Genomic DNA, 26,037 nt, shown 5'->3' with positions numbered 1-26,037 from the left:
TGTAAGTAGAAAGTGGTTTCATCAGTTTATTGCTTTTTGCAACCTGAACGTTGATGCCATTTCACAGATGGTCGAGTCTGTGCAGGACTATTCTAAGCAGTATATACTACCATGGAGAACAATGTTTTATCACAAGCCATAAAACTGGCAGGAAAACAATCTAACCCCACATCAATGTAACTTGAGAACTTGACAATAAATACAACACCTCCAAAAAGCTACTGGCATTTACATCAATCGACTATTTTTAAGTTAGAGTAAAGTAAAAAGTTCTGCTGAGGAATCAGATGCTCTGATACACATACTTTGGGTGTATTCAGGATTTCCTCCCAACACACACATTCTGAACTCTTCCAGCCCTTCTGAAATGTCACTAATTCCAAATGAAATTAAGGTACTTTGCTTCCAGTTTACATACCAGGARAAAATAATTAGTATGTTTTAATATATTAACTAAAAGACTATCTGTATAAAACTCTTCACACATGGAATATTTTTAAATTAAATATCATTACTGTACTTACACAAAAACATGGACTAGAAATTTATTGCTAGTACAAAAATCAACGTGTTTCAAGGAGGAGAACTTAGATTAGTATTATTGCTATAAACACAAACAGTGCCAGAGACAAGAATCTGATTTGCAAATTTGCTTATCACTCGTAACTGGCTTTCAAGGAAGTGTGGGTACACGGGACTTACGAAAGATGAGGGCCACAGCTTTGTTCAGAATTAGGCTTTATGATCTGATGTCATTTTATTGCCTTTCAGTATAATGGCCAGAACCATCCCGTTGCTCCTGCATTCTTACGTTATCATTCATTAGGTCTTCTCTCCATGGAAACAAAAACAAAACAAACCATAATCTTGCCTTCCCACATAATTTTTTGTGGGATTTAACTCTATACTGTGCATATCTTAGCCAACAATAAAAAAGTGGGAAGGTTCACCACCTGGTGAGTCCAGGACTATGAATAATATGTTTCTGCGCCAACCTTTGATCAATTTGCTAATAAGCTTTCATGCCCAAAGCAAGCATTTTTCACATACTGTAGATTGAGTAACAACACTACTCAGTGCAAACAGTCACATCTACTACTCTACTAGTAACAAAGTGAAAACAAACATCTAAACCTGGTCACAGGTCTGCACAGTCCAGTTTCTTTGCAATGCACTGATTTCCAGTCACAAGAACATATATTTATACAGGATTTAAAAAAAAAAAAAAAATAGTAGTATGCTGCTTTCAGCAGTCATCTAGCTTGCTACTGTATCATATTACTTTCTCAAAGTGATTTTCTTCTTAACTTATATGTGCTCACCCAGTTGCTGACTTATAAACTGATCCAGGAAAACAAACAATTCTGCTTCTAACTCCAGTTAAACAGTGCACACTAGAGTTCATAAGGGTTATCATCAATGTAGACTAAGGTTACGATATCTGTAATTAATTACTAAAGGATAATAAACTAATGGAAGTTTCATCTTAGTCATAGATTCTATTATTGCTGTATGGAAGATTTATATAAAACGGTGTTTTACAGAACTCGTGAAAGAACAGATAGGTCCTTAAAAACTAATTCTCAAGTCACTGTAAAAAAAAAAAAAAAAAAAAAAAAAAAAAAGGCCAGATTTCATATTAATGCCATTTCTTTAATAGGGGTGGTTGAACTCTGCTGCAAACCAACTAGTTAGAAACACATATCTGTGTCTGAAGGAACAGAAACGTGAAGAGATCTGGTTCGGGTAAAAGCCTCCTACTAGCTAAATCCTCTTGTAACACACCTTGGGGCCCAAATATGCCTCATGATAAAGCAGGATTCTAAACCCAATGCATTAACACATCAATGATTTTAATGTCAAGCATGAATGCTGAAGTACTTACTATTCAACTGTTGCCACAATAGTTTCTTTTCCTTCACCTCCACTCCCACATTCCTCTTCCACCCCCCAAAAAATATTAGCACAACAACAAAAGAATATAAATATTTGAGGGAAAAACAAAATAGTCGAGTTGCAACAAATGAAAGACTTGAGAAGCATATGCCTTTCTTTTCATGTCACGCATGAAAAGGAGTCATACACCAAGAACCAGATCCACAAAGACAGTAGTTCAATGGAAAAAAAAAAAACAAAAACCCTCTTATGCTATTAGACAACTCAGGCTAGCATTGTGCGCACCATATACATCTGAAAACAAAAACTCTGCTTTTTTTCAGACAACTTAAAACATTACATACTTAAATGGATCTCTTTCAACTCAAAGTTCTATTTACATAGTTATCCACAAAAATGTGCAAAGTAAAATGCGACATCTAAATAAATTTAAAAGTTCAACAAATTAAACCTGACTTAAAAAAAAAAAGAAAAAGAAAAAAAAGGAAAAAAAGGCAGCAGAGATTCCAAGTCCATTTCATACACACTTTAACAAACCACTGAAGACAGTAAGAGGGTTGTTCCAACCGAACCTCTGGGAAGTTAGTAAATCCAAAGCATGCTGCACTTCAATCACTAGCTGCCTTTGACGCAGAATTCACAATGTATCCCACCAGTGAGGTCTTTGACTACTTTTTCTTTAATCAGTTTCTGCAGGAATTTTGTTTCGCTTGTCACGTTGTGCATAGTTTGTCCGTTCATGGCAGCCATGCAGAGGTTGTTGTAATAGTGCAAAGGTGTGCTGGGCTGATCGAGGTCATATCCGAATCCCGCTAAGCTCACTTCATCGCACAAATGTGTAGCCAGAACAACCGCTGTGACCCCAATAGTGGGTACATTCTAAAAGGGGGGAAAAAAAGCCTGCTGAATTCAAATACATTCTCCTTTGCCTTTTTTTTTTTTTTAAACAATTTACAATATTTAATGGATTTGTTTATTCCCTCTCCTCACTGTAGCACAGATTAAAAGTTAAAGCACATCCTGTCAAGGCAAGGGGACCACTACTGCAGGAAGCAATGCATTTAAAACAGTCACTTAAAACTGAATTAAAATTTCAGGGCCACTTGAATATTTGCCTTTAACAAGAACTTTGGCTTTCAGCTCTATATTTTTCCCTGTGAACTGAAGGCAACATCTCCTATTTCCAAATAATTTAACTGTAAGTAAATCCTCGCTCCAACACTCCAATAACTGCTTACATGCTGTTAAAATTGACATTTCTTGATCTATGCTTACTTCAGTCTTGAGCTACAGGCTCTCTAACAACATCCTTCAGAATACTACTTTTACACTGAAAAACCCTTGAAGAAGGTAAATATGCTAAGATACAACTAAAACATATATAGCTGGATATATTACATTTTTAATAAATAAATATTGCAAGGTGAGAAGAACCTTCAAAACATTTGTGCAATAACGCTGCCATGAAACGCTCTTACACATAAAAGGTGAAGCAGCAATGGTTATTCAGTATTTTTCACAGTTCCAGAGAACTACTGATACCCAATTTCTCAGATACATAACTAAAAATTTAATGAAAACACTTCTTCCCCGCAGTGTATAATTAAACTGGGCGACTCATCACTTTACACTATCGCTGAAGCTAAGGATGCAGAGGGAGGACATGCCCACCAATTGCTCCTAAGCACACTGGTACGCGTGGCAATTCCAACAGCTGGAAGGACCTGCTAGAGGAAAGGTTGTTTTACACCCGCCCTGTTTCCGTACTCCCTCTGCGCTCCCTGCAGTTGGAGATACACCTGTCAATGGCTGATCTCTGGTTTGACTTAACATGGCTGTTCTTAAGTAGCAAATGCACTAGTGAATCAAGTTGTATTTTGAGTATTTAACACCAGTCACAGTGACGTGCGAGTGAACACACTGTACCAAAACGATCTATGTCTTATGGCATCTGAATGCTTTGTAAAACAAACCAATTCGTGTCAGCTGAACTCATACTTTGATTTTAAATAAAGAAAATACAAGAGTCTTTTGACAGAGTTAGTTTCCATATTACTTCATACCAGCTCAGAAATTCCACAGGGGAACTGTATTGAAAGAAGAGGCCAAAACATTTTTAGTTTCTTATTTTACTTTCTATTTGCATACAACCCCTTTCTCCTAGAAAAGGACGTCTTACCTTATCCCAACCCCAGAATTTTGATCGAGGTTCAGGGAACTGTAAAATGTCCAAAGCCGTCTCTTTAATGATGACTGGATTCAGAATCCGAAACTGTTTTGATGTAAAAGGAATTTTCTCAGCAACCTCCTTCCAAAAGAAGAGCCGCACCCACAGAGGCTAAGAGAAAGAAAAATTAGAGGGAAACTTTGACACTACAAAGTGTACAGAGGACATGACAACCAAGTTATCTGAATTCATCTAAGATTATAAGAAAAAAAAATCAGGAAACAGTTTACAGCTAAGATGGCTCAGGAATATCAGCATACAACTCAAGTGATTGACTCAAAAAGAGGGAAAAGTCTCAAACTATTTGGGATTGCAGGGAGAGTGGGAGGTAGGAAGGGGAAATTTACTCTGAATATTTGAGTGCATGTTGTTTTTAATCAGCCAACCTACACACCCGCTCCTCCAGATTCTCTGGATTTTCCCCAGCATAACTGAGCAAGCAACAGTATCAAACAAAATGGGAAACGGAACCTCAGTTCTCCACAAACATTAACCAGGGCACTCCGAAGCAAGCACTGAATTTAAAACAGTTTTGCTCAGGCTTTGAAGTGGACAGTTGCTGTTTGACAGTCTCCACTAGTGATAAACATAACACTTCAGGCGAAGGATTTACACAAGACTCGGCAAGCTAGATTCCCATCTCATGCCACTTTCAGTCAATTAGATACATGCTAATGGAAAAACTAATACTAGATCAGGCTCATTTTATACATTTTCCCTACAATGTTTAATACTAAGCAAATGATAAAGCTGAGATAGGCCTGTTTAAAAAAATATAGCTCTGTGTTACAGCTATTTCTACACTAAGGTGCAACTCTGCAGCAGCTTATACTGATCAAATCAGGTTGCTGTAGTCCCTTCTTCCCACCCACTCCCCTGAAACAGTTTACTGAAGTACCAATGCTTGCCCAGGAAGGTGATCCACCTGAAAGCCTAATATTTCAAAGTTGGTTTTCAGCTCAGTCAGTTCCCCAAACTGACTTTCCACAAAGGCAAAAACACCAGAGCAAGCAAGAAGGTGTGAACAGACAGGTGCTGATGGGAACAGGACAGCAGCATGGCAGCCTGGTCTTGAATTGATATAAGTAGCTGCAGAATCACATATCCTTATGCTTCTATTCAGCATAAATACAAGCGTTTTGTTTACTCATCCACAGTACATGTACAAGAAGAGAGAGAGAACTTGGGAAAAGAACCGAGAGTGCCAAGCCAATGACAGCACTGACAGGGCAGGGCAAGACGACCAGGACCAGAAGCCAAAAGACCGGATTTTGGGAGAGAGAGAGAGAGAGGAGACGTAATTGCAATTCTGTTTTCTCCTCTCCGATTCCATATTTATGGAATATTTATACACAATACTCCAGCTCTGCTCTTAAGACAAAGAAAACAAGCAAAAGTACTTTTTTCATAAAGGACATATTTCAGGCTTGTAACAAACAGAGAGGATGCAGTGTCAAAAGTAATCATTTTTTCAATCCTCAGAAAACAAACTTTTGTACAAAAAGCTGTGCTTCTGCTAGTCATTCTTTAAAAACAAGTTTTAAAACACAAAATAACTAGAGAACTTGTAAAACAAGTAAGTCAGGGATTCAACCCAAGTAAGAAAGGTGCCGGTAAGTGAAATTACCATATTCCTGCAGGTAAGGTCATGGACCAACATTGCCTAGTACTTGGTAAAAATTAGCAAGTGATCAGTTCTTCAATTTGCACTTTTACACATTCAAGAAAGTCTCCTCTCTCCAAAACATACTCAGATTATTCACAACAAGACAATCTCCTAGCACATGCTCTCTGAACTACAGCAAGAGATAGTCGTGGTTCAATATTAAACAGATCTTCCATATGATTTAACATCATAAACATCAGAGAATTAAGATGGGGATTTGAAGTACATAAAATATTAGGTATTAAATTGTTAAGGAACCTGACAGGCTTTCTTATAAATCTATCTCAAATGAAAGTTTAGAGCAGTTTTTTTCAATCTGTGGTTAGAAAAGTCTAGCCAGTGGTTTTCAACTTGGTGAAATTAAATGCCAGCAAATTGAAAGAGGTCAAAACCCATGAATTTAAAGAGATTTTGGAAACAGGGAATCCTCCTACCAATTCCCCAAGAATTTCTGCATGTGGGAATGCACTTCTTTAATTATGCAATGAGAAAGGAATAACTTTTTAATTTTAGAGCTACAGACAATGTGAATAACAATTGTGATGCTTCAATTATACATTAACCGCATGTACGCCATTGTAGCAGCACTGACTGTAGCGGTTAAAAAAAAATAAAATGGACTGGCCTCCGGAAATCTCATTTCTATTTCTGGCTCTGCAGACTTGAACAAGTCACTTAAGCTGAACATGAAATGAATTCCACTTTATTAAACATTTAATATGTCATGTAGCTTAGTGCCTGTAAACCACCAAGATCTGCATAAAAAATTATTATCAGCTCCAACCTGAATGCTGGTACTAACTGTAACTAGGAGACATTAAAAAAAAAAATTTACATAAAAGATACTCAGTACAAACCAAGAAGTAATGGTCAATCAATTTCTTAACCATTAGAAAACAAAAACCAAATAAAAACCACAAGTATGTAATTTGCCCCTTACATACCAAGGTTTCGTTTTTTACCATTGCTTGAAGCCAGCTGAAGTCAACACTTTTAAACAAGACAGCCACAAACAAGCTAGCAGGATGATACTCGTGTTCAGAAAGCGGAGCTCCTTCTGGGTAAGTCATTCTTATAGTAGTTTTATTACCAACATGATCTGTGTATCCTTGAACTGGTGCATCATTTAACCTTTAAAAAAAAAAAGTTTAAAGACAAACTGTAAATTGCACAGGGATGCAATTTAATTAAAAGGTCAAGACACTAAGCAAAGAACTTCCATTTGGCCCACAGCTTTTTATCAGAGTGGAATACAGAGTTTTCTCAGTATCTCCATGTTGCTCGCCTCACACGCTCATCTACCCCTTATCTTTGAGAGGCAGCCGATTCTATTTCTGGATTAAATGTCACAAGTGCAAAACTTCAAGAGGAAGAGCTTGAATAGAAAAGTGCTTAAAAAAGCATTGCAGAATTTCTCCTTGCCCTGTGCCAACTCAGAGAGACTTAAAAGGGGAAGGAAAAAAAAATCTATATAGAAAGTTTCCTGCATTTTTTAAATACATTTATGTGAGTTTACACACAAGAAAGGTATTCAAATTATCCCTTCGCTAACACACAGGGCAATGTAATGCCTCCTGTGGTCTTGTACCAATCCAGCTCACCAGAACTTCCGATGCCAGCACACAACTGACAAGAACAGCATCAACCAGCTCATCAGTTCTGCAGAACTAACAGTGAAAGCCCTACAACCCTTTTTATTTCAACAAAAACAGTCACCTTCATGCTCTCCGCCACCCACAATTTCAGCAGTCAGTGCAAGTTCTCTGCCCCTTCCAGTGCTAAAAGATTTGTATACCTTTGTATAAGAGGTATTCACTCACTGTATCAACTCCTTGCTTTAGAAGAGGAGCCAGTTTCGATTTACAAAACTATCTGTCAAAATACCTGTATTAAATTTATCTGTTAGTTTACACAGTTCAAAATACAAAGAACAAGAGTTCTGACTGTTATATTCAGAGGCAGGAATGCAGACGTATTTGTCTAATACAAACATCAGACAACGTGGATAATCACAGAACCATGCACTATTCCTATAAATATAAGCAAACATCAGCATGCTATAAAAGTGTGTAAGCAAACTACATGCTGAAACTATCATTCATTTTTATTGTGCTTGAAATAGCTTTTATAAGCAAAAAATACGTCAAATAAGCATCTCAAATAACCAAGGGAAAGAGGGCAGAAATGAGTCCTAAAGCCTACCTCAGAAAGCTTAAACATATGAATGGATAAAAAAGGAATGTATTTTTGTCTGTGATTTCATTGGATTCTAAATCATTTCTGCCTGCATCTTCTGATAACTGATGTCTGAAGCCACAAACAAATTACACTGAATTCTTGCCTTCTGAATACGACAATTTGTTATTTTGCTCCTCAGACTTTGAGGCCTATCAAGTCACAAGTACATTTCACACAAGAACTTACAAAAAAAGTCTTGTGAGCTGCGTAAGAAGCTGGAGACGCTTTCCTCTTATAAAACAAGTCTGCTCATAAAGCAAAATGGAAGTAGTTTGAATCCTTAAATAAAAGGGAAAATATGTACCTTATAACAATATCAAACTGATTCAATAAGTGACCTAGCTCTGAGCCATGAAGGATTCCACCACTTCCAATAACAACACAGCGTTTACAGTGTTTTGACTTCAAATCTTCTGGCAAATCATGCTCAGGTAAGAGTTCAAGGAGATTTTGAAGCTCATCAAAGAACTTGTGAAATCCAAAGGGAGGTTCATATTTAAATAAAGCTTTGTCTTCATTTATATTTTTTCTTACAAAAGGAGATATGTCCATGCTGTATTTCTCTGCAAATAACCTTCCCATTTCCTTCTTTGCATGAGAAGGTCGGCACTGTCCCTGCAGCACAGCGCTGGCATACTGTTGTGCTCTCTAAAACAAAACATACAAAGGTTTCAGTCAGGAAAGCTAGTTTCAGTAACAGAAACAGCCCTCCCAAAGCAACCCACCAGGTGACCACCATCACTTTAGCAAACACAGGCTTTTAAAAAGAAAGCTTAAACTGGGAAATACCCGACATTTTAAAGCAGTCACTTATAACAAGACACTAGCCAGTGCAGGGTGAAAACCTGCAACTGAATGCCTCTCCACCTAGTCATTTAAATCCGGGTAGGAGCTTTTCTAAAGAATAAATTTAGTTAATGAGAGGTAAGTGAATATGGTACCCTTTTTATAGGAAAGATCTGCCTCATGAGCAGTTTGAGAAACTTTGTACTGCTACTTATAAAAACAAATGAAAAACCTGAATTACAGTTACCCCTCTAATTTAGCAGCAAGACAGCAAGAGGAACTGAATTCTATGTCGCTGCTCAAATGCGTGACCTGAATTCTGACTGCAGTAGGTTTTTACCAGACATGTCAGCTGGGAAAAAAGTTGTATAAAATGGCATGCTGGACTTGTTTACAAATCAACATGAAGCTATACTTTTTCTAGAAGTATTGCTAAAGTGGAATTTTTAATGACTAAACACAACATTAAGAGGAATGCAAGGGGGGATCTCAGGTCCTCTTTCAAAGAGGAGTCGCCAAAATAAAAGACTACAGTACCATATCATCTTACAGCTGAATCTATTTATGCAAATTATACATTGATCTATCTCATTAGATAAAGCTATTCATGTGCATTTTTTTTTTTAGAAATTTGTAGTGGCAAGCTGGTACCTGAAATAAGGAAGAAGAGAAATAGCAAGGCACTACTTTTATCATTTACAAAAAAATCTGTTTGCATGTTCTCTTTCCTCCCCCAGTATGACTCTGCTCATCTTTCCTCCACGTTAATCAAGAAACATTAGAGAACAAAAGGCTGAGAGAGTAAAAATTCAAATCTTGTGCTTACTCAGTTCCCCTTCTGTACAGTTAAGAAAAGGGGGGGGGGGGTGTATATCTGAGTGTGGGAAACATGGCTTTGAAGGGATATTGCAGTATGGTTTTTTTGCTTCTTTTTTAACAAAGACTTCTACATGACTGCCTCTGCCACTATGACAAAGGTGTCAGTAAGTCTGGGTATATGAACACCACACTTTTTCCTTAAGCTAAGCATGACTGAACAACTTCATGAAGCGTTTTGACAGCAAGACTTGGCACATCTTCAGAAGAACCTCATTTTTAAGGCTAACAGTTGGGCAGCCCATCAGTGACAACCAGTGCCCGCTTGTGTCACTAGAAAAGGGGGAACAAGTGAACAGCTGCACATCTCTAAGTCTATTTCCATCACATGGTAAGCTCTTGCGCTGGCCAGCACCATCATAAAACTGCTTACCAAAGACTGGTGTCGCACTGTGCCAGTCAGCATACATCTGCCCAAACAGCTTACAGTCTGCTGCCCAACTAGACGAAGAGCCATACCATTCCCCCATCCTGCATCTAACACAAACAAAACAAACCACAGCACAGCAATAAATACAGCCCGTGCAGCCTTTTGGTTTGCTTGGTTTAGGTAGCTGTTGTCTGCAAGCAAGAACACGTTACTTACAAAACAAATAAGTCAAACGAGAAGGAAAAGAAAGGCCAAGAGGCTCAGAAGGGAAAAAACATGCACTGAAGGAGAAGGGTGGGGAGAGGATGCACATGCAGTGAAGCTGAGATGAGACTGCCATAAATCAAGGCTTCCTCTCAGAAGTTGTTTCTTGGTGTTGAGACGTTCAAGGACAGAAACGTAACAACTCAAAGCCAGGGCAAGTACAGCATGAGAAAGAGCAAACAGGTAAGTAGGAAAAGACAGAGAAACGGCAGCAAGAATTATGAAAAGTCTTATAGCCTTCTCTTACACAAGCTTAAAAGCCACATGCAAAACTATAGTTGAAGCAAGCATCCGCTATTAAAAAAAAAAAAAAAAAAAAAAAAAAAAAAAAAAAAAAAAAAAAAAAAAGCAACTCCCCCTCTCAAAAAAAAGAAAAAGAAGAAAAAGAAAAGCAAAAAAAAGCCCACAGAGCTGCATCTTCCTGCACATTTGCCCCATGTTTCCAAACATCTGAGCAACTGCAAGGCAAAGCAGACCAGGGAACTGGTTTGGGGTAAAATAAAGTTTCGATTTGGGCATGGGGCATCCCCCCGCCACGTGTTTCTTAATGTTCTGTTTAGTCATTAAGATCACAAGAACATTTGCATTGACACAGTGGGAAGATAATGAGGCAGGAGTATGCAAGATCACTCCTTAAAATGCAGTGCCAGTTAAAAGCACGGGTGAAGCTCGTCTTGGTGACCACAACTTCAGTTTGTCTCCTCCTTGTAGCATGGTGGCAGTCAGGTAACACTTCCACTTGCACTGGCACACCATGTCAAGGAGGTCCTGTGCTGAGGGAACAGCATGATGACATGTCCATTTCCAAGGTTATTCTTAACAGTCATGTTGCTATCTCATTTCATCCCTAGAAATCCAGTTTCTCTGTGCACTTCTCACCATCACCATTCCACAAGAACACCACAGAGAGGTTCTACAGGACGCAATGAAGCAAAATATATTTGCCTTCGCAGGATGATTTCATCGTTCAACTCCTTCATTACAGATCCTTATCACTCTTGTACTGTGCATTAATAAAAAAAATTTTAAGCAAGTAAAAAAACACCAAAAAACACCAAACCTTTACACGATCGAGGTCCACATATGGCATTTTTGTTCTGTCACATTCTTCAGGGCCAAAATGTATTTTGAGGATATAAAGGAAGCACCCTCCAACCACAAACAGTACAAAAAGTCTAAAAACAAACAGGTACGTGTAAGGAATGGGGGAGAAGAAAAAAAATATATATATATATAGTTTTTCCAGCAGTTAACCTACTGCTAAATGAGCTATTTTTAAACAAATTTAATACAATTTAAGAACTTCAAGGACATACGTGCGTTCAGTTCAAACCAATAAAGCCTATAGCATTGTGTGCTGTAAACTTTTCAAAACTCTTCAGAGATATCTGCAAGAATGCACTAGCCTAAATAGATATGGAAACTGTTTGATATGGAAACTGTGAACGGAAACTGTTGCAAACTGACACTCTGATTTTATACAATTCTATACCTGCATCATACACTTTAAATACGGCTCTTATGTGTCAACAGCTCTCCTTACAAAGGAACCAAAAAATGACTGTTTTTTCCTGTTTCAAAGGGCAATTCTATTTTGAAATACCTATTTTCATGCAAGTAAAAACAGCAACAAATAACAAAAAACCAGAATCTCAACTTGCAATATTTTGGACCAGTGGTCACCACTCGCAAGCAAAACTCTTTTAGCTCACTTGGAGGCCAGAATGCAGATTTAGATGCTCAAGTTTATATTGAAAAGCCTTATTTATTTATATTCTCAAAACATTTAGAAGAAAAAAATAATCCTTTAAAATTGAGTAACATAGGTTATCCACACTTCTGATCTGCTTATTTCCATGACAAAGGAATCTCACTATTCATCTCCAAATATTCAGTTGGCTCATTTCATGTCTAAACAGCTTTGCAAAAATTACATCGCTATGTGGTTAGAGTTATGATTGCACTCAGTGTATGTAGTTTGAGCTTTATTATTGCTTTTCAGGTTGTATTTTTAAGTATTTCCTATGATAGAAGGACTGGATATGTATTTCAATGTCTTAAAAATATGCAAGCTACCTGGTGTTTGGTGCTTCTTGAAACTCACTCATGTGAACTTGATACAGGTTTCAGAGATTAAAAAAAGCCCTTGTTGCCGATCTTGACCATATTCTTCAACTTCTGAAATGCGTGACCCACACTAAACCACATTTACCATACAGATAATCTCTAAGTTTCAGTACCCCACAGTAACAGGATACGTACCATACAGGCTAACACATACGATTCTGGCAATCATTCATAATTTGCAGCACATGCCGTAAACAGTACGGTAACAGTGAAAAATTCTGTCCAACACCAACAAGGTGACCACCGGAAAAGAACTACTATTCTCGCATTTGATTTAACTAATTTCAGTTTTGTATTGATCGGGGTCTAAAATCTTCCTTAGCATGTTAGGCTGCATCTCCTGAAAAATCAGTTGACCTAGCAGAAATAGGGGATTCATAGACAGATGAATGAAGCTGCTTTTCCTCTAAAGAGGTTTAACAAGTTATCTCTAGACTAAGCTGAGATTGCATCATTCAGGTGCTCAAAAGACCAGTGGATCTACCAGTTCAGTTTTAAGGTTTTAAGTTTTTTTTTTTTTAAAAAAAAGCTTTAAAATCTAAAAACTCAAGTCACAGAGAAGTATCACAGTAGTGAGATGCTGTTTTTAAATGTGGTTTTGGATGTATACTTGCATACACTTACTAATTCCAAGGCAACGCTAAACCGCACGCAACGGAGTAACGAACATTTTGTGATGTAACATTTTGGAAGAAAAAGTCTTCATAAACGAATGAACTGTGAGGGGACACACTCCCCCTCCTCCCCCCCAAAATAAACAATAAACTTCCATTGCCCTTAATTTTCATCAATTATCAGACCATTGATGCCTTGGCATTTCTACTGATCTGGAGTACTCGTGAGCAAAGAACTGGAATCTCACATTAGCTGGGGAAAACTGGTGATACTACAAGAGAGATTAGGCTCCTCAAAATTTTAGTTACCCCAGTGAAAACTGGGTGCCTAACCCTCCGTTTAGTTGCTGTAGAAATCCCACCTCTTCTTTTCTCCATCCTTTTTTCTCTCCTGCCCAGACGAGGGGGAGAGCACCTGCCCTTGGAATTACCATGACAATGACACTTACTTGGGAGTACCTTTTAAAAACCAGCTTGGTCTTTTCATCTTCGTGTGCAACTGTCTTATACCATTGCACAGGAGGCGAACAATCACTTTTTAACTTCACACAGTTATTGTCACTCAGCATTGCTGTAAAAAGAAAAAAAAAAAAGTTTTATCACAACCTTTTCTTGAACAGAAATCATTCAGAGGGCATCCAATGACTATTAACTTACTCTGTGCCCCAGAGATGATACTTCTTGGTTATCCTGTCAAAAACACTGAGTTACTCCTGACTTCCTCATGATTAAGGACATACTAATTTCAAGAGCACTGCTAGGAGATTATTCTAAAAATATGTGAATGTTTCCCAGAGGATGAAGGAATCCACCCACAGTATCCTTAGCATATGTAAGGTCTCTGAATCGAAAAGTCCAAGCACTACGGTACCTTGCAGTCTTCAAGCACGCTCCCAGCATGCATAACCTGCAAACACCACTCTGAAAACCGGAGCCCACGTCACCAATCAGGGAGATCAACTCCTTAAATTCCCTGATGTTAAACACACCTGCTGCTCATCATAGGTCTGAATCTATTGCTGATCTCCCGAGGAGCCCCAGAACACAGTCAATGACTCCCACGGCAGGGACCAAAGACAGCATACAGGCAAACTGCCCTTTCTGGGCACGGCAGCAGCTCCCTGCCCGTGGATGTTGAGCCCAGCAGGAGCGCAGAGCCCTGCCTCGCACGCAGGCCAGCTCCTGAGCATTACCCACCGAGCAACAATCTCACCGCTTTGCCAGGAGACTGTTTCTCAGCTCCCATGAGTTTCTATCAGCATGCTTCAATTCTGACTTTGGAAAGAAATACGCAGCCTGGTGCACCAACTGTTCATGGGCTGCTGCCTAATTATCTAAGATGTGAACAAACAAGTAAACGCTATGCAAAGCCTACCTATATGAGCTTTCTTTCTTTGCACTGAAAGGATACAGGCAAGGATTTTTCCTGCCCTACCAACCTCCCAAAGCAGAGCACCCTTAGATAAGACAACCGTGGAACAGTACAAATAGTCTGATCCTCCATAATGGAGGATTTCAGCCCTTTTCGTTCCCTTTGATCTTCTCTTTTCATTTAAACAGCCCTCTTCTCTCTCCAGTGCACAGGCACATTTCTGTTCTTCCACTCTCTTGCTGAGAACTCTGTCTCAATGACTTTTAAAGAAACAGGGCTAAGAGAAGGCTTTTAGTAATGACTGTTTTCCTCTCTCTCTCTCTCTCACACCCCATCTCCTTTCATTTAATATGGGGATATTCCCCATTTGAACTAACCTGTATTGGCACTTTATAAGTGAGGTAACGACCGATTGATGTTCTTAACCACAAGAATGTAGACCTGATGAGGCAGAAGGGTCCCTTCCGGTCATCAGATCCAATCCATTGACATTTTAGGAATACCTAAATTCAGAAGATGACACCAAGTCTGACTCTTCACACTGCCACGCGTCACTTCTCAGTAACAAATCTGAGATGCATAAAAGGTCAAACACCAAAAACTGTCATGATACAGGGCAGAACAAGGAGAGATCAAGATTAACACCAGCATCTAAAGTCCCCCGAAGAGCAGACAACATTTAAGTGAGGTTTTCTGGAATCATCTACAAGTAGTCATATCCCACAAAGCAGAGCAAGGCTGATGGTTTTCGCCAGCAGAAAGCTTTACCACCTACCTCCAACACAGTAATACCATAATAACCAAGTTACCTAAGAACTTGAAAACATCCACCCATGTGTGTTCACTGCACAGAGTCTCTGAGCTGCCACATCCTTTTGTAGGCCTTTGCCACAAAGCAACAACACCTTACCTGTCAACAGCGCCTTTTAGCAGTAGCTCTGAAAGCACTCTACAGAGGTCAGTATCATTAAGCTTGTCTTAAGACAGGGTAAACAGAAATCTAAGGGGTAAGCAACACTCCAAGGTCCCCCCCAGAATGCTAGTGGTTAAGCTGGAAACCAAATCCAGCTCCAAGTTCCTGTACAATCTGCCAGGATACAAGATGGCAGATAAGAGTCAGACAGGACGCAGTGATCCTCTCCAGCACAACATCAAGCCTTTCAAGCTCATCATCTGCTCAGAGCACTATCATGTCTTTACTGGCTGCATCTACACCACTGAACAAAAACAGCACCAAGTAGCAAAACTGGGCATTCACCCCTCTATTCATTCGCACTCCGTATCCATTTTGCTCCCAACTAAGACTTGCAGCAAACCAATCGAGTCCGCACAGGACGAAGCCTAGTGCGCATCAGGAAAGCCTGCTGCAAGGACCACACCTGATACTCAGGATGGAGTACCCGGTTAATTGCTCCACCCTGGAACCTCCAGCACTATGCCAGTGGGACTTGCACAGTCACATTATACTCCAGGGTAGGACACACATCCTTCCTGTCACACTTTGCAGACAAGGCCACTAGGCACCCCTCATCATTACAGAGGACCCACTGCCTTTACACAAACAGGTACTGGGAACCAGAGGTTGTCAGCATGCACACGGAGCAGCCCCAATTACGGGTCCCGCCCTACGCAGTTGGTCACATGCTGGACATTCAAGTGTGGATTACAGCACGCTAGAGAGCTGTGGAGGGCAGCACGCAAAAAGTACCGCAGAATATGTACAAAGTCCAGGGTTGCTCCAAACACTGCAAAGAACAGACACAGCTGGATCACCGTGGAGGAGACTAGCTCAGGCCAGCACAAACAAGAGGCACTTCGCACTATTTGACAAAAGGGCAGGGGAATCACTCCTCGATATGGATGGCTTTACTGCATAAACATAATCACCAGATGTCACACATGCCTAAGATGCAGCATACAACAAAGTAATTGTATTTACCAGTTACACAGCATCTCTGCATACAGGGCTGGGGAGAAGTATAAATGGGACTTTAAAAAAAAAAAAAAAAAAAAAAAGGAATGAACAAAAAAACAGAAAACAAAAACAAGGTTTCAGTAGTTTTTAATAGGGAACAATGGAGGTAATTATTTCTTGGGTAAATAAAATAGAGATGTAACTTGATCATAGTCTATAGGAAGACTATCTATAGTCTATATTAGAAAGAATTCTGCATGAAAGAATCACTATCAGACTAGGTATGAAAGGATCCATCTCAAGACTGAAAGACAGATTCGGACCAAAGAAAAAGCTATACAGCGAATGTTATATGGTCCAAGTGAGAGAGAACCCATGATATCACATAGGAAACTGCTGTGAAGAAACCACTGCAACCACATACCAAGGGACATGGTGAGTTCTGGCCCTTGTAATGGTAAAATTCATGAAGGGATACGCTCCAGATTAAGCAGACATTATCCAGAAGTTTGACTCAAATCCATCAAATTTTATGGCTTGAATTAAAAGGGTAAGATTAAACCTTTAACTCCTTTGCTTTGTCAAAAGCAAGATTTTACTTCTTTGCAAAGTAGTGTTTTCTCTTCTAGGACCTAGGTTCTCCTGTAACTCAACAGGAACGCTTGGTTGTGAAAGGCTGCCCAATGTATGTAAACCCTGGTATTGCCCGATGGGACCAAGGTGCTCTAGGAATCATCCTGCAGCATAGAATAACGAAGCCAATCTCCTCTGCACAGTTTAAATAGTCAAAGAATAGAGGTCTGCACATAGCAGGCTTTTAAAAATTTCCACAGAGGATAATTTCCTATTACAGAATTGTATAGGGATTCTACAACAGACATGCTTTTTATGAAATCTTTCAAAACAAATAAAAGGGAAGGGTGCAGAGATCTGAAAGACAGAGAAGGAACTGAACAATGAAGACAAAAGGGGATTAATGAGGAAAGCAAGACTATAATAAACAGGTACTATCAATAAGTCTTCCCAGCCTCTGAGCAAAATAAATTCCAGATTCAACCCCAAAAGATTGATCCATTCATCTTGGAAGTGCAAAGAGAAAGCTGACATGTTATTTAAAAAAGGAAACACAGAGCATTTAATTTAGCATCTCAGCACATCCTTTCCGAGTCAAATTCTTATTATTCATTATGCTCAATGTCATCGTTTAATTTGTTCATATGACTGCAATAATGTCAGTTTTCCTTCCATTTGCAACAATCTATTTCAGGTTGACTTTTGTCAGTTCTCACTCTTCCACTTCACATGATTCTTTGCTGACCAAGCTGAAAAAAATTTCTGTCCAGTAGAGCAATTTTTTACAGTTACAGTTTGATCCAGCCTTCTCATCTAAGTCAATGAACAACTCTCACTGGCTGGAATGGCATGAGAAAGAGTGCTCAAAAGAACAAGGCAGAGAGCTGCAAGCCCGTGATAGCAGAGAGCTGCAAGCCCGTGATAGCAGAGAGCTGCAAGCACCCGATAGCAAGTTTCCAGTACTTTTTCTGAGCATAAAAAAAAATCTTGAGTTTTACAGAGAGAACCATGACAGTAAAGAAACCAATCACTGAAGTTACCCGCATAGCACAATGCACGCATTCAGATTTTGTTGTTTGTATACAAACACCACTGCCAAACGATACTATGCCCTTTCAGAAAGGGCCAGTGCTACAGTTGTTTTGGGAGCTATAAATGCAAACGTCTCAATTTGTGAACAAATGATGTCTCAATAATAATACTGTATTACAATCACATTTTGCATTGATATTTCCATAGCTACTCTTTGTGGTGTAATTACTGAGGACTCAAGAGACTTAAATTTGCTTTTCATCTACTGAACTTAAGTGATTTGCATAAAGCTTCTGTGAAAGCTAAATCATCAGTCAGTAGGGACACACTTCAAAGCCTTTTTGTGGTGTTACTCTTTCCACCATAATTTACTTTTGTCTTATTGTTATTCTTAAGTGAACAAGATTTCCACACTTAGAATATTTCAGAATCAATTAATTTAGGACTTCAGGATGACTTTTTATGTGGGAATGCTAAAAAATAAAAAGTTGCATATGTCAAATAGTATATGACTACTGGCACATCCTGAAAAGTTGTGTTTGCTTACATGGAGTGCTTGCATTTACCCAAAGACAAAATATTAAGAGATCAGGGACCCCCAGCCCCTTTTGTCTGGGTGCTACCTGTAGTGTTATGAGCCACCAACACAGGTCTGGACCAACCTTCAACAAGAAGTGCAGAATGAGGCACATCTACATCCCTCTCCATCCGCTCCTTAAGCCCCAGAGCTGTAGCCGCAGGCCTCCCCCGCGCAGTGGCACCCCAGCTTTATGTTTCCACTTACCTCCCTCGCCCTACCAATCCAAGGACGCTCCCATCTCCCCACCACCGAGGGTCCGGTTAACAGCCACCACAGCAGGGCTCAGCATTTCATAGGGTCAGTTGCTGTTCCAAAGAAACTGCCCCTGTGCAGGCAAGGGCCAGACCCAAAGAGCAAGGGCTGCAGCAGGCAGTTACTGTGAGTTGGTAATTCTCTCTGTGCTGGAGCTTATTCACCCAACCTAAGCGAATACCTGCATCGGGGCAGTTATCGGCACCCTGTAACTGCACAGGCTCTTACCTGAGTCATGAGGGACGCTGCCCCACGCAAGCCATTGCTGAAAGCCCAGAAAGACAAGAAGCATCTTTTGTTCTACAGTTGCATAGCATCTTGCACAGCACAATCTCGGACTATGCCTGAAGCTCCTATGACTTGGAAATACAAATCAACTTTCTCTGTCCTAGTACTGCCAGAAGTAGTAGAAACAGCTAGTTTTCACGGCTCATCAGCAAGACAGTCCACCTAAAGGTGTTGCTGCACAATTCAGCCTTTGAAGTTCCTGTAAGAGGATCAGAAAGCTTGCAGTATAAAGTCCGCATAACTGAAAACTGAAAGCCATATCTCTATAAAGAAATTACTAGTCAAGAGCAATAGGCCTTGAACAGGCAGTGAAACAGATGGTGAAACTAATGAATGAAACACCTAAACTCCCCTGCTCATCTCATGCCCTCTCCTCTAAATTAGATACACATAAATTACTTAAGAAACGTACCTTCAATAGTGGTAAATGATAGAATGAAAGCTATCTGGTTTCAAGCAACATTTACGTTTCAAAAAAAAAAAAAGAAGAAAGGCTAAAGTCAGAGAAGGTGTTTTTATACAGAAGAAACTTCAGCAAGAGGAAGTTCTAGATGTTGTGCACATTATCTGTGATGAATTCTGCATGAATTTCCTGTTCAATATTTTTTGTTTGTTTATCTACCCACACAAAACTTTATGCAAGGAAGAGTTACGTTTATAGAAAACCTCAGCTGATCACAGATTGTTTGCTGGGACACATTTTGGAAAAAAAAGATGATAAATACTATGCAACTGCTACAACACTAACCTCTGATTACTCGCAAGAATTGTGCCTATGAAAAAAGATTATACATTTCATCTATCCTCATTAGTGATTAAAGAGAAGAGGTATTATATCAATCTCAGAAGCCTTAACGAAGAGCAAGATTCGAATAGAATGTTGTTAAGTTAAGCCCCAATATGAATAATAGTTTGTTTAGGATGAATTTTGTTTGCTTTTGCACTACTGAAACCCACAGAGACTAAAGATGATGTTGACCAATGCTTAGAAAAAAAACAACTAGGGAAAACAGTTAACTAGGGTTGTTTGGGGATTTTTTGGTTTTTGTTTAAAAATTTTTTTTTAACCTGTCCTCTGTTTAAGAGCCATCTGTTAAGCAGAGCTTCTCAGCTGAAAAAGACACCTAAAAAAATACAAACTTTAAAAAAGAGCAGGAGATAAAGTTAAGAGATTCATAACACACACCGATTCAGAAAGCATAACTGATATTGAGAGGAAATGAGGTACACTCATAATGGATGAAAGTGCTCATTAGGAACACAAGAGGTATTTTGTGAAAAAGTAAATGACCACTTTAAGCTAGTGGTTCAAAGCTTTAGAAGGATTCAAAAGCACTTCATTACTTTTTCCAGTGAAAACCAAGTCAGGAAGAAAAAATGCTATTCACCTAAGCAAACGTATTACTTTTTATAAAATTTCTTTGCACCTGTAACACAAGCTCTGAAATTATTCAAAAATATCTAGAAGCAGCAGAATCAAAGACATACAGAGTAAGTAAATTGCAGAAGTAGGAATATAATACTTATTATTTTATATGTTTTACAGGTAATAGCAAGTGATAAAGGTATGTCATCAAGCTGTAACTTTCCAGGAGAATTGTACGCCGTACTTTTCAGGAGGTATTAATAGGTCCTTTTAGTGTTATTTTACCACAGAAAAATTTGCGTAATTAAATATGCTACTATTATTCTTAAAATTGGAAAAAGACAAACTCGTGCAACTTTTACTAGATCCACAATACTATCAAACTACATTGAGATTTTAGCAAAAGTACTAGTTACACAATTGCAATTAATGCTTTTATCTTACAAGGAAAAAAAAAAAGAAAGGCTTTGATTAAGGATAGCTAGACCTTGAACACTTGTAGAGCGCCTGCCTAGAATTATCCATCCACCAAAAGCACGTGCGGACTCTCTTGCGCTCTCTCCCCTCACTAGGCTGAAAGTTTTTGTTGCATGTTAAAATGAAATTTCCTGTTTAAAGTTCTGCCTCACTCAGTCCCTGACTCCCCATGTCCTTAAATGGATAATTATGCTTTCCACTACTCCAAAAGCTGCTCACTAAACAGAAACATTATGTCTAATTACACAGCGGACATTAAGAAGCTGGCAGGTATGTTCACTGTAAGTTTGAAAACCAAAGGATATTATCTGACCTGAAAACAATTCCAAATTTCAGTGAAACACCCAAAATTTAGCCTCTGACATTATGTATGTCTAACTTGAGTTTCTTGCTCAGTTTTTACCTGAAAGATTCCAGATCTTCAGAAAACATACAGACATAAAATACAATTTGAAATTCCAGGCTGTAAAATGGTTACACTTGAAAAAGTCATCAGGTACCAAAGGGCATTACCCTATTAGAAGATACCTGGAAGCTAGTCTCAAACCATAGAGCTTTTCCACTGGTTTTGTGGACTTGTGTCCTATGACCTCCCTCCATATCCTCCCCCAAACTCTCAAGAGTTCCCTCCCACACCCTCAAAACCTGCCTGCCTCTGCCTCAGGGGCAAAGCAGTCCTTCTTAAATATGTTTGAGCAGGGGCAGCACAGGCTCCTCTCACCAGCTGAAGTTTCAGCATGCAACGGGTTATTTATGTGGGTATCAGTCAGTGGGAGCCAATTTTGAGTGGCCCAGGGCTCTTCCTGGCCTCCTCCCTACATAGGTCACCCCTGCAGCCCCCTGCTACTTAAACCCTGCCATTTATTCCCAATACTCTCTCCTTCCCACATCTCCTAAATCACTCCATGATACCTTCAGATCCTTCCCACACTTTCTAACTTCATCATCTCTTGACTGGAAAGAAAAGCTATCATGAAAGAAATTATGCAAATCATCTCTGTCACATTAAAAAAAAAAAAAAGAGGCATAATCAACAAATATTTCTTGTAATCAACAGAGGATTGATCCCCCCCAAAAAATTCAGGGAGAACAAAGATAATATCAAAAAAGTTGAAGCTAAGAATAGGTAGTTGTGCAACCCATTTTACAGGGAGGACTCAGCAGCTGCAAGTGTTGTACAGTGAAACTGCTACCATACAACTGCGGTAGAGTAGAGCTATTTTTATTCATCCAAAACACACAGTCTTTGTTAAATACAGAAAGAATTTGGAAATACAATCTCTCCTGACTTTCAAGTATTTGTTATTAAAAATCCAATCACCCTGGAGCATTCTCCAGCAAGAGGTACTCAAGAAACTACAACACAGTAAAGAACAGCTTTCCTTTCCAACAACATTTGCAGAAGTGAATTCAGATTTTCAAGCCAAATTTTAAACATAAGTTTTACAGGCCAGGAAAGCCAGGTGAAAAGCTGGCCAGATGTTGAAGTTAGATTTTAAATCTATACAATGAAAGCAAAAAGCCTTTTACTTCAGCTGTCCCATTTGCCCATAGTAATAAAATACTGAAGAGAAAGTGGGAAAAGAGAAACAGGCAAGCTAACCAAAGGAACTGTTTCTGATTTAGAAACATCTTCTGTAACACAACTCTTCTTCAGTGGCACATCTCAATAATCCCTTAAAACTATAAACATGAGAAAAATTCCAGAGATATTAATATGAAAATTTTAGGCAGATTTATCAGGAACATGCCAAGGCATTACAGACTGTTGGATTACAGTCTGTAGCAATGTATTAACTGTTGAATATTTACCTTCAAATAATTCATTGATCATCATCCTACAATTTCCTAGCAGAAATGGTCACAAGAAATGAAAAGTTAGTCTCTAATGTGCAACAGCTCCTAGACTACTTACAGCTTCTCAGTGGAAGAAAAAAAATCCAGAACTGAAGTTAAAAATTACAGAGTTCTATCAATTATTTCTTTTACTGCAACTCTAAAAACCCAACAGTAAAGTTGGTACTTCTGTGTTTAGACATTTGATAAACATTCCTTGAACATCTTCTGCTGGGTACCTATTATCAATGAATGAAAAAAGGAAGTATTAGCCTTTGACAGACACGCCTGCTCCGATGAACAGGAGAGTCAATTGCTCCAGCTAATGTAATAAAGTCAATAGAAGCAATACATCCTTGGTGGCAGAAAGAACTTTAGCCTATAACATGGTCATAAGCACCTACAACAGAAAATTGATTACATTTCTGTATAATGCATCTTACCAAATGAACTTTTACTGGTAAGGATTTTTAATCAGGCAATAAAAGGCAAAAAACAGTGTAGTCTGAACAATCTGCAAATCATTTGATCAAGCCCTACCTCCTCAGAAAACAGGAATGCAATACTGAATCCTTACATGTGCAGACAGAATTGGCAAAAACTGGAACAGTAGTAGATGAAAAGCTTAGAGGAGTTAGCAGATGTTCTCAAAGGCACTGATAGGATCACAGGTGAAAGTTATCCTGCCTGAAGTCATGAATACCAGTCAAAAGCAATAATAGCTTAGAGGCATCATCATTTTCTTTCATTGTCTTACGATGTACCGCCTGAATTTTCTTCTAATTGCCTAATGCTCGATTCCTACATCCTCTTTGCAACATCAGCCACCAACTGACTCTTGAAATCATTAATAACCTTAAATTAGTTTGTCTGCCCAATTTTTTTCTCTAGGAAGTATATACACAACTACGTGACAGCTTGCTTTTAGCCTCGGGACATCCAGATCCAACACACATACAAATTTGTTCCAGCTCAGATCTGGTTGAATTATCAACATCATTAGAGATACTCAGAGTACAGCGCCATCGCTTCCATTCAGCAGCATTCCCAGGAAGCTTCTTGGTTTTTAATAGCTCCTTCTAAAATAATGTTACAGGCAAAGAACTTTTAAGGGGGCTCTGAATGAAAGTTCAGTGTTTAAAACTGGGATCACCCTCCTGATTTCACTCTTCTCTAGTCAAGCTTTTTAATGCTGTGAAACCTCTTTCAGGTACCCTAACATGAGGAACAACAAACCATAATGAATAAATACAAGAAAAGTCAACAAGATGCCCTTCAACAGTTTACAGGGCAACTGACGTTTTGTGACAGAAGAAAGATATCTGTATTTGGAATTTTTCTGACTCCCAAATGAGCTGCAAAATGTCAACGTTCTAGCCATGTAGAAACAGGCAAGTCAAAGCATTTCTGTTGTGAGTAGTATGCTATTAAAAGATAGGTTTCTTCCTTGCAGAGGAAACTTTTCTGCCACACTTTTACAGCAAATTCCAGTTTTTCCCTGTATATGTTGTTTGTAAAAGAATCAGTGGCCTGCCCACTCAGGATGTTCAGAGTCTGAGGTCAGCCACTCCTCTGATTATCTGCTGAAGCGGGCAAACATTAATGAAGAACAAACCGGAGTGTAACACTAGGCAGCACTTGGAAATCCCTCCTACTCATCTCACATGCCCCTTTCTCCAGCACATCCCCCTCCCAGCATCCATAGACCCCACACAAGTGGAAGCCCTGCTCTGCTCCAGTATTTTGATGAAGAGGAGGTGCCACATGAGCCAGGAGGGGAAGAAGAAAGCACAGTGCATCGACACATCATCCACCACTAACTGGGTAAGTTCATCTACACAAGTGGATGCACAAGGGAAGATGTCTCCGAGCCCCTGCAAAAGAAGCCAGAACAAACTTGGTCTTTCCCCTTACAGGGCAAGTTTGAAGAATAAATCACCCCTTAAAGAAAGGGCCAGAAAAGACAGGGCACAGCATTACTCCTTACTGTGCTAAGGAAACAAGCCAGGAGACTTACACAGCCAAGATGTTTCATATTACATCTGAATTATGCAGCAGAATAGCACCGAACAACTGGTAATTATGGAACAATGTTAATGGTGCAGCAGCATCTTTACCACAGTATCATCTAACACTCCGAGAGATCATGGCAAAAATCACACTTGAGCCTACACAACCAATAGACGCAATGCCAAAATTCTCCCCTAAAGAAAAGGCTTAAAAAGAACTTGTAACATAGGGAAGAACATTGCTGGAACCAAGATTTGACAGGCTGCAGAGAGCACTAGCAGGATGGGTGAACGGAGGGCTGCTCTCAAGGAAACTAGAGTGCTCGACTTGTTCAGCTTGGCAAAACAGGTTGAGAGGTTGTCTTTAGACCCACCAAGCATGGAAACACCAAAGAGAAAAGCAAACAACTCAAACTAAAGGACAATGTTGGCACACAGAAAAACTGGCCATAAATGCACACTCTGACTATGAGCAAATGATTCCTAAGCAGCAAAGGAACAGCCTTCCCATAGGAGTAATGGAAGATAACAGCCTACGTAAGTTTTAAGAAACTTCTTAATAATTTATGAATGATCTTATGAGAGAGAGTTGCCTGCAACAACAACAGAAACTGCTCTATGATCCAAAAGTCCTGTCTGAATTACTGTTCTGCGGTTTTGTAGTGTTAGATGCATCCACTGCAGATGCTTTAATTTGATGCATTTTAATAAGTTTCATTCAGATTTGCTTGCAATTTGAAACTTGAAATTTGAAACTCCATGGCAGATTTGAAGTATTGGCTGAGTTTTGCTCAATAACTTGGCCTTTATCAAAACTGAAGACCTACAAAAATTTTCCAGCATCTTTTATTTAAGCACAATAACTCTTCCTCCATATACCCCAACTCTGCAGTAATCTTAGCACATAATAACCCTTTCCACATCTGTCTTCTATATAGATGCATGTAAAACAAACAAAAGTAAGCGATTTTTAGCCTGCTTTCCTCACCAAAAGGAAGCCTTTCCTATCACACTGTATGTCCTCCTACTTCCCACCCCTAACTGCCTTTCAATGCTTTGGCTAATTTAATCAAATGCTACAGAAGAGAGGATGTTAAATTACAAGAAGTTTCAGGAAATCACCAGCTGCATAAAGCAAAAAGAGGAAGAGCTTATTCTTCCTCAGCTCCCCTTGGACCGCTCAACAGCCCAGAGGAAGCGGCCACCTCAGCAAACAGCTTGCACGTGCTAACCCTTCAGGTGCGTCTTGACCTTTAAATGAAACCTCTGCATT

The 26,037-nt window shown here is 39.2% G+C and overlaps 1 protein-coding gene across 10 annotated transcripts; it reads right to left on the bottom strand.

Annotated features, from left to right (window-relative positions):
- Window positions 1-26,037, bottom strand: ST3GAL5 (ST3 beta-galactoside alpha-2,3-sialyltransferase 5). Of its 10 annotated transcripts, none has more exons than XM_026064641.1 (7): window positions 26,016-26,037; window positions 13,524-13,635; window positions 11,384-11,498; window positions 8,332-8,675; window positions 6,734-6,920; window positions 4,076-4,234; window positions 1-2,775 (listed from the first exon to the last, which is right to left on the bottom strand). In XM_026064641.1, exons 2-7 carry the CDS (start codon window positions 13,631-13,633, stop codon window positions 2,512-2,514), a joined length of 1,179 nt encoding a protein of 392 aa, XP_025920426.1. In that variant the 5' UTR covers window positions 13,634-13,635; window positions 26,016-26,037; the 3' UTR covers window positions 1-2,511. The 10 variants fall into 10 exon arrangements, with proteins under 10 accessions (XP_025920426.1, XP_025920429.1, XP_025920428.1 ...); XM_026064644.1 differs by lacking the exon at window positions 26,016-26,037 and adding an exon at window positions 25,867-25,874; XM_026064643.1 differs by lacking the exon at window positions 26,016-26,037 and adding an exon at window positions 19,489-19,511.

Source organism: Apteryx rowi, unplaced genomic scaffold (assembly GCF_003343035.1).
Source record: "Apteryx rowi isolate R43461 unplaced genomic scaffold, aptRow1 scaffold_22, whole genome shotgun sequence".
Lineage (NCBI taxonomy): Eukaryota > Metazoa > Chordata > Aves > Apterygiformes > Apterygidae > Apteryx > Apteryx rowi.
This window is presented reverse-complemented; position numbering and strand designations above follow the sequence as displayed.

Bases quoted from the DNA above. Each gene is read 5' to 3' on its own strand.
- ST3GAL5 (XM_026064641.1), bottom strand. From the start codon at position 13,633: ATGCTGAGTGACAATAACTGTGTGAAGTTAAAAAGTGATTGTTCGCCT. The intron at 8,676-11,383 runs GTTTGGTGTTTT...GTTTTGTTTTAG, and splicing joins TGGACCTCGATCGTGTAAAG to AGAGCACAACAGTATGCCAG. The intron at 2,776-4,075 runs GTAAGACGTCCT...CCCCCCTTTTAG, and splicing joins AATTCTGGGGTTGGGATAAG to AATGTACCCACTATTGGGGT.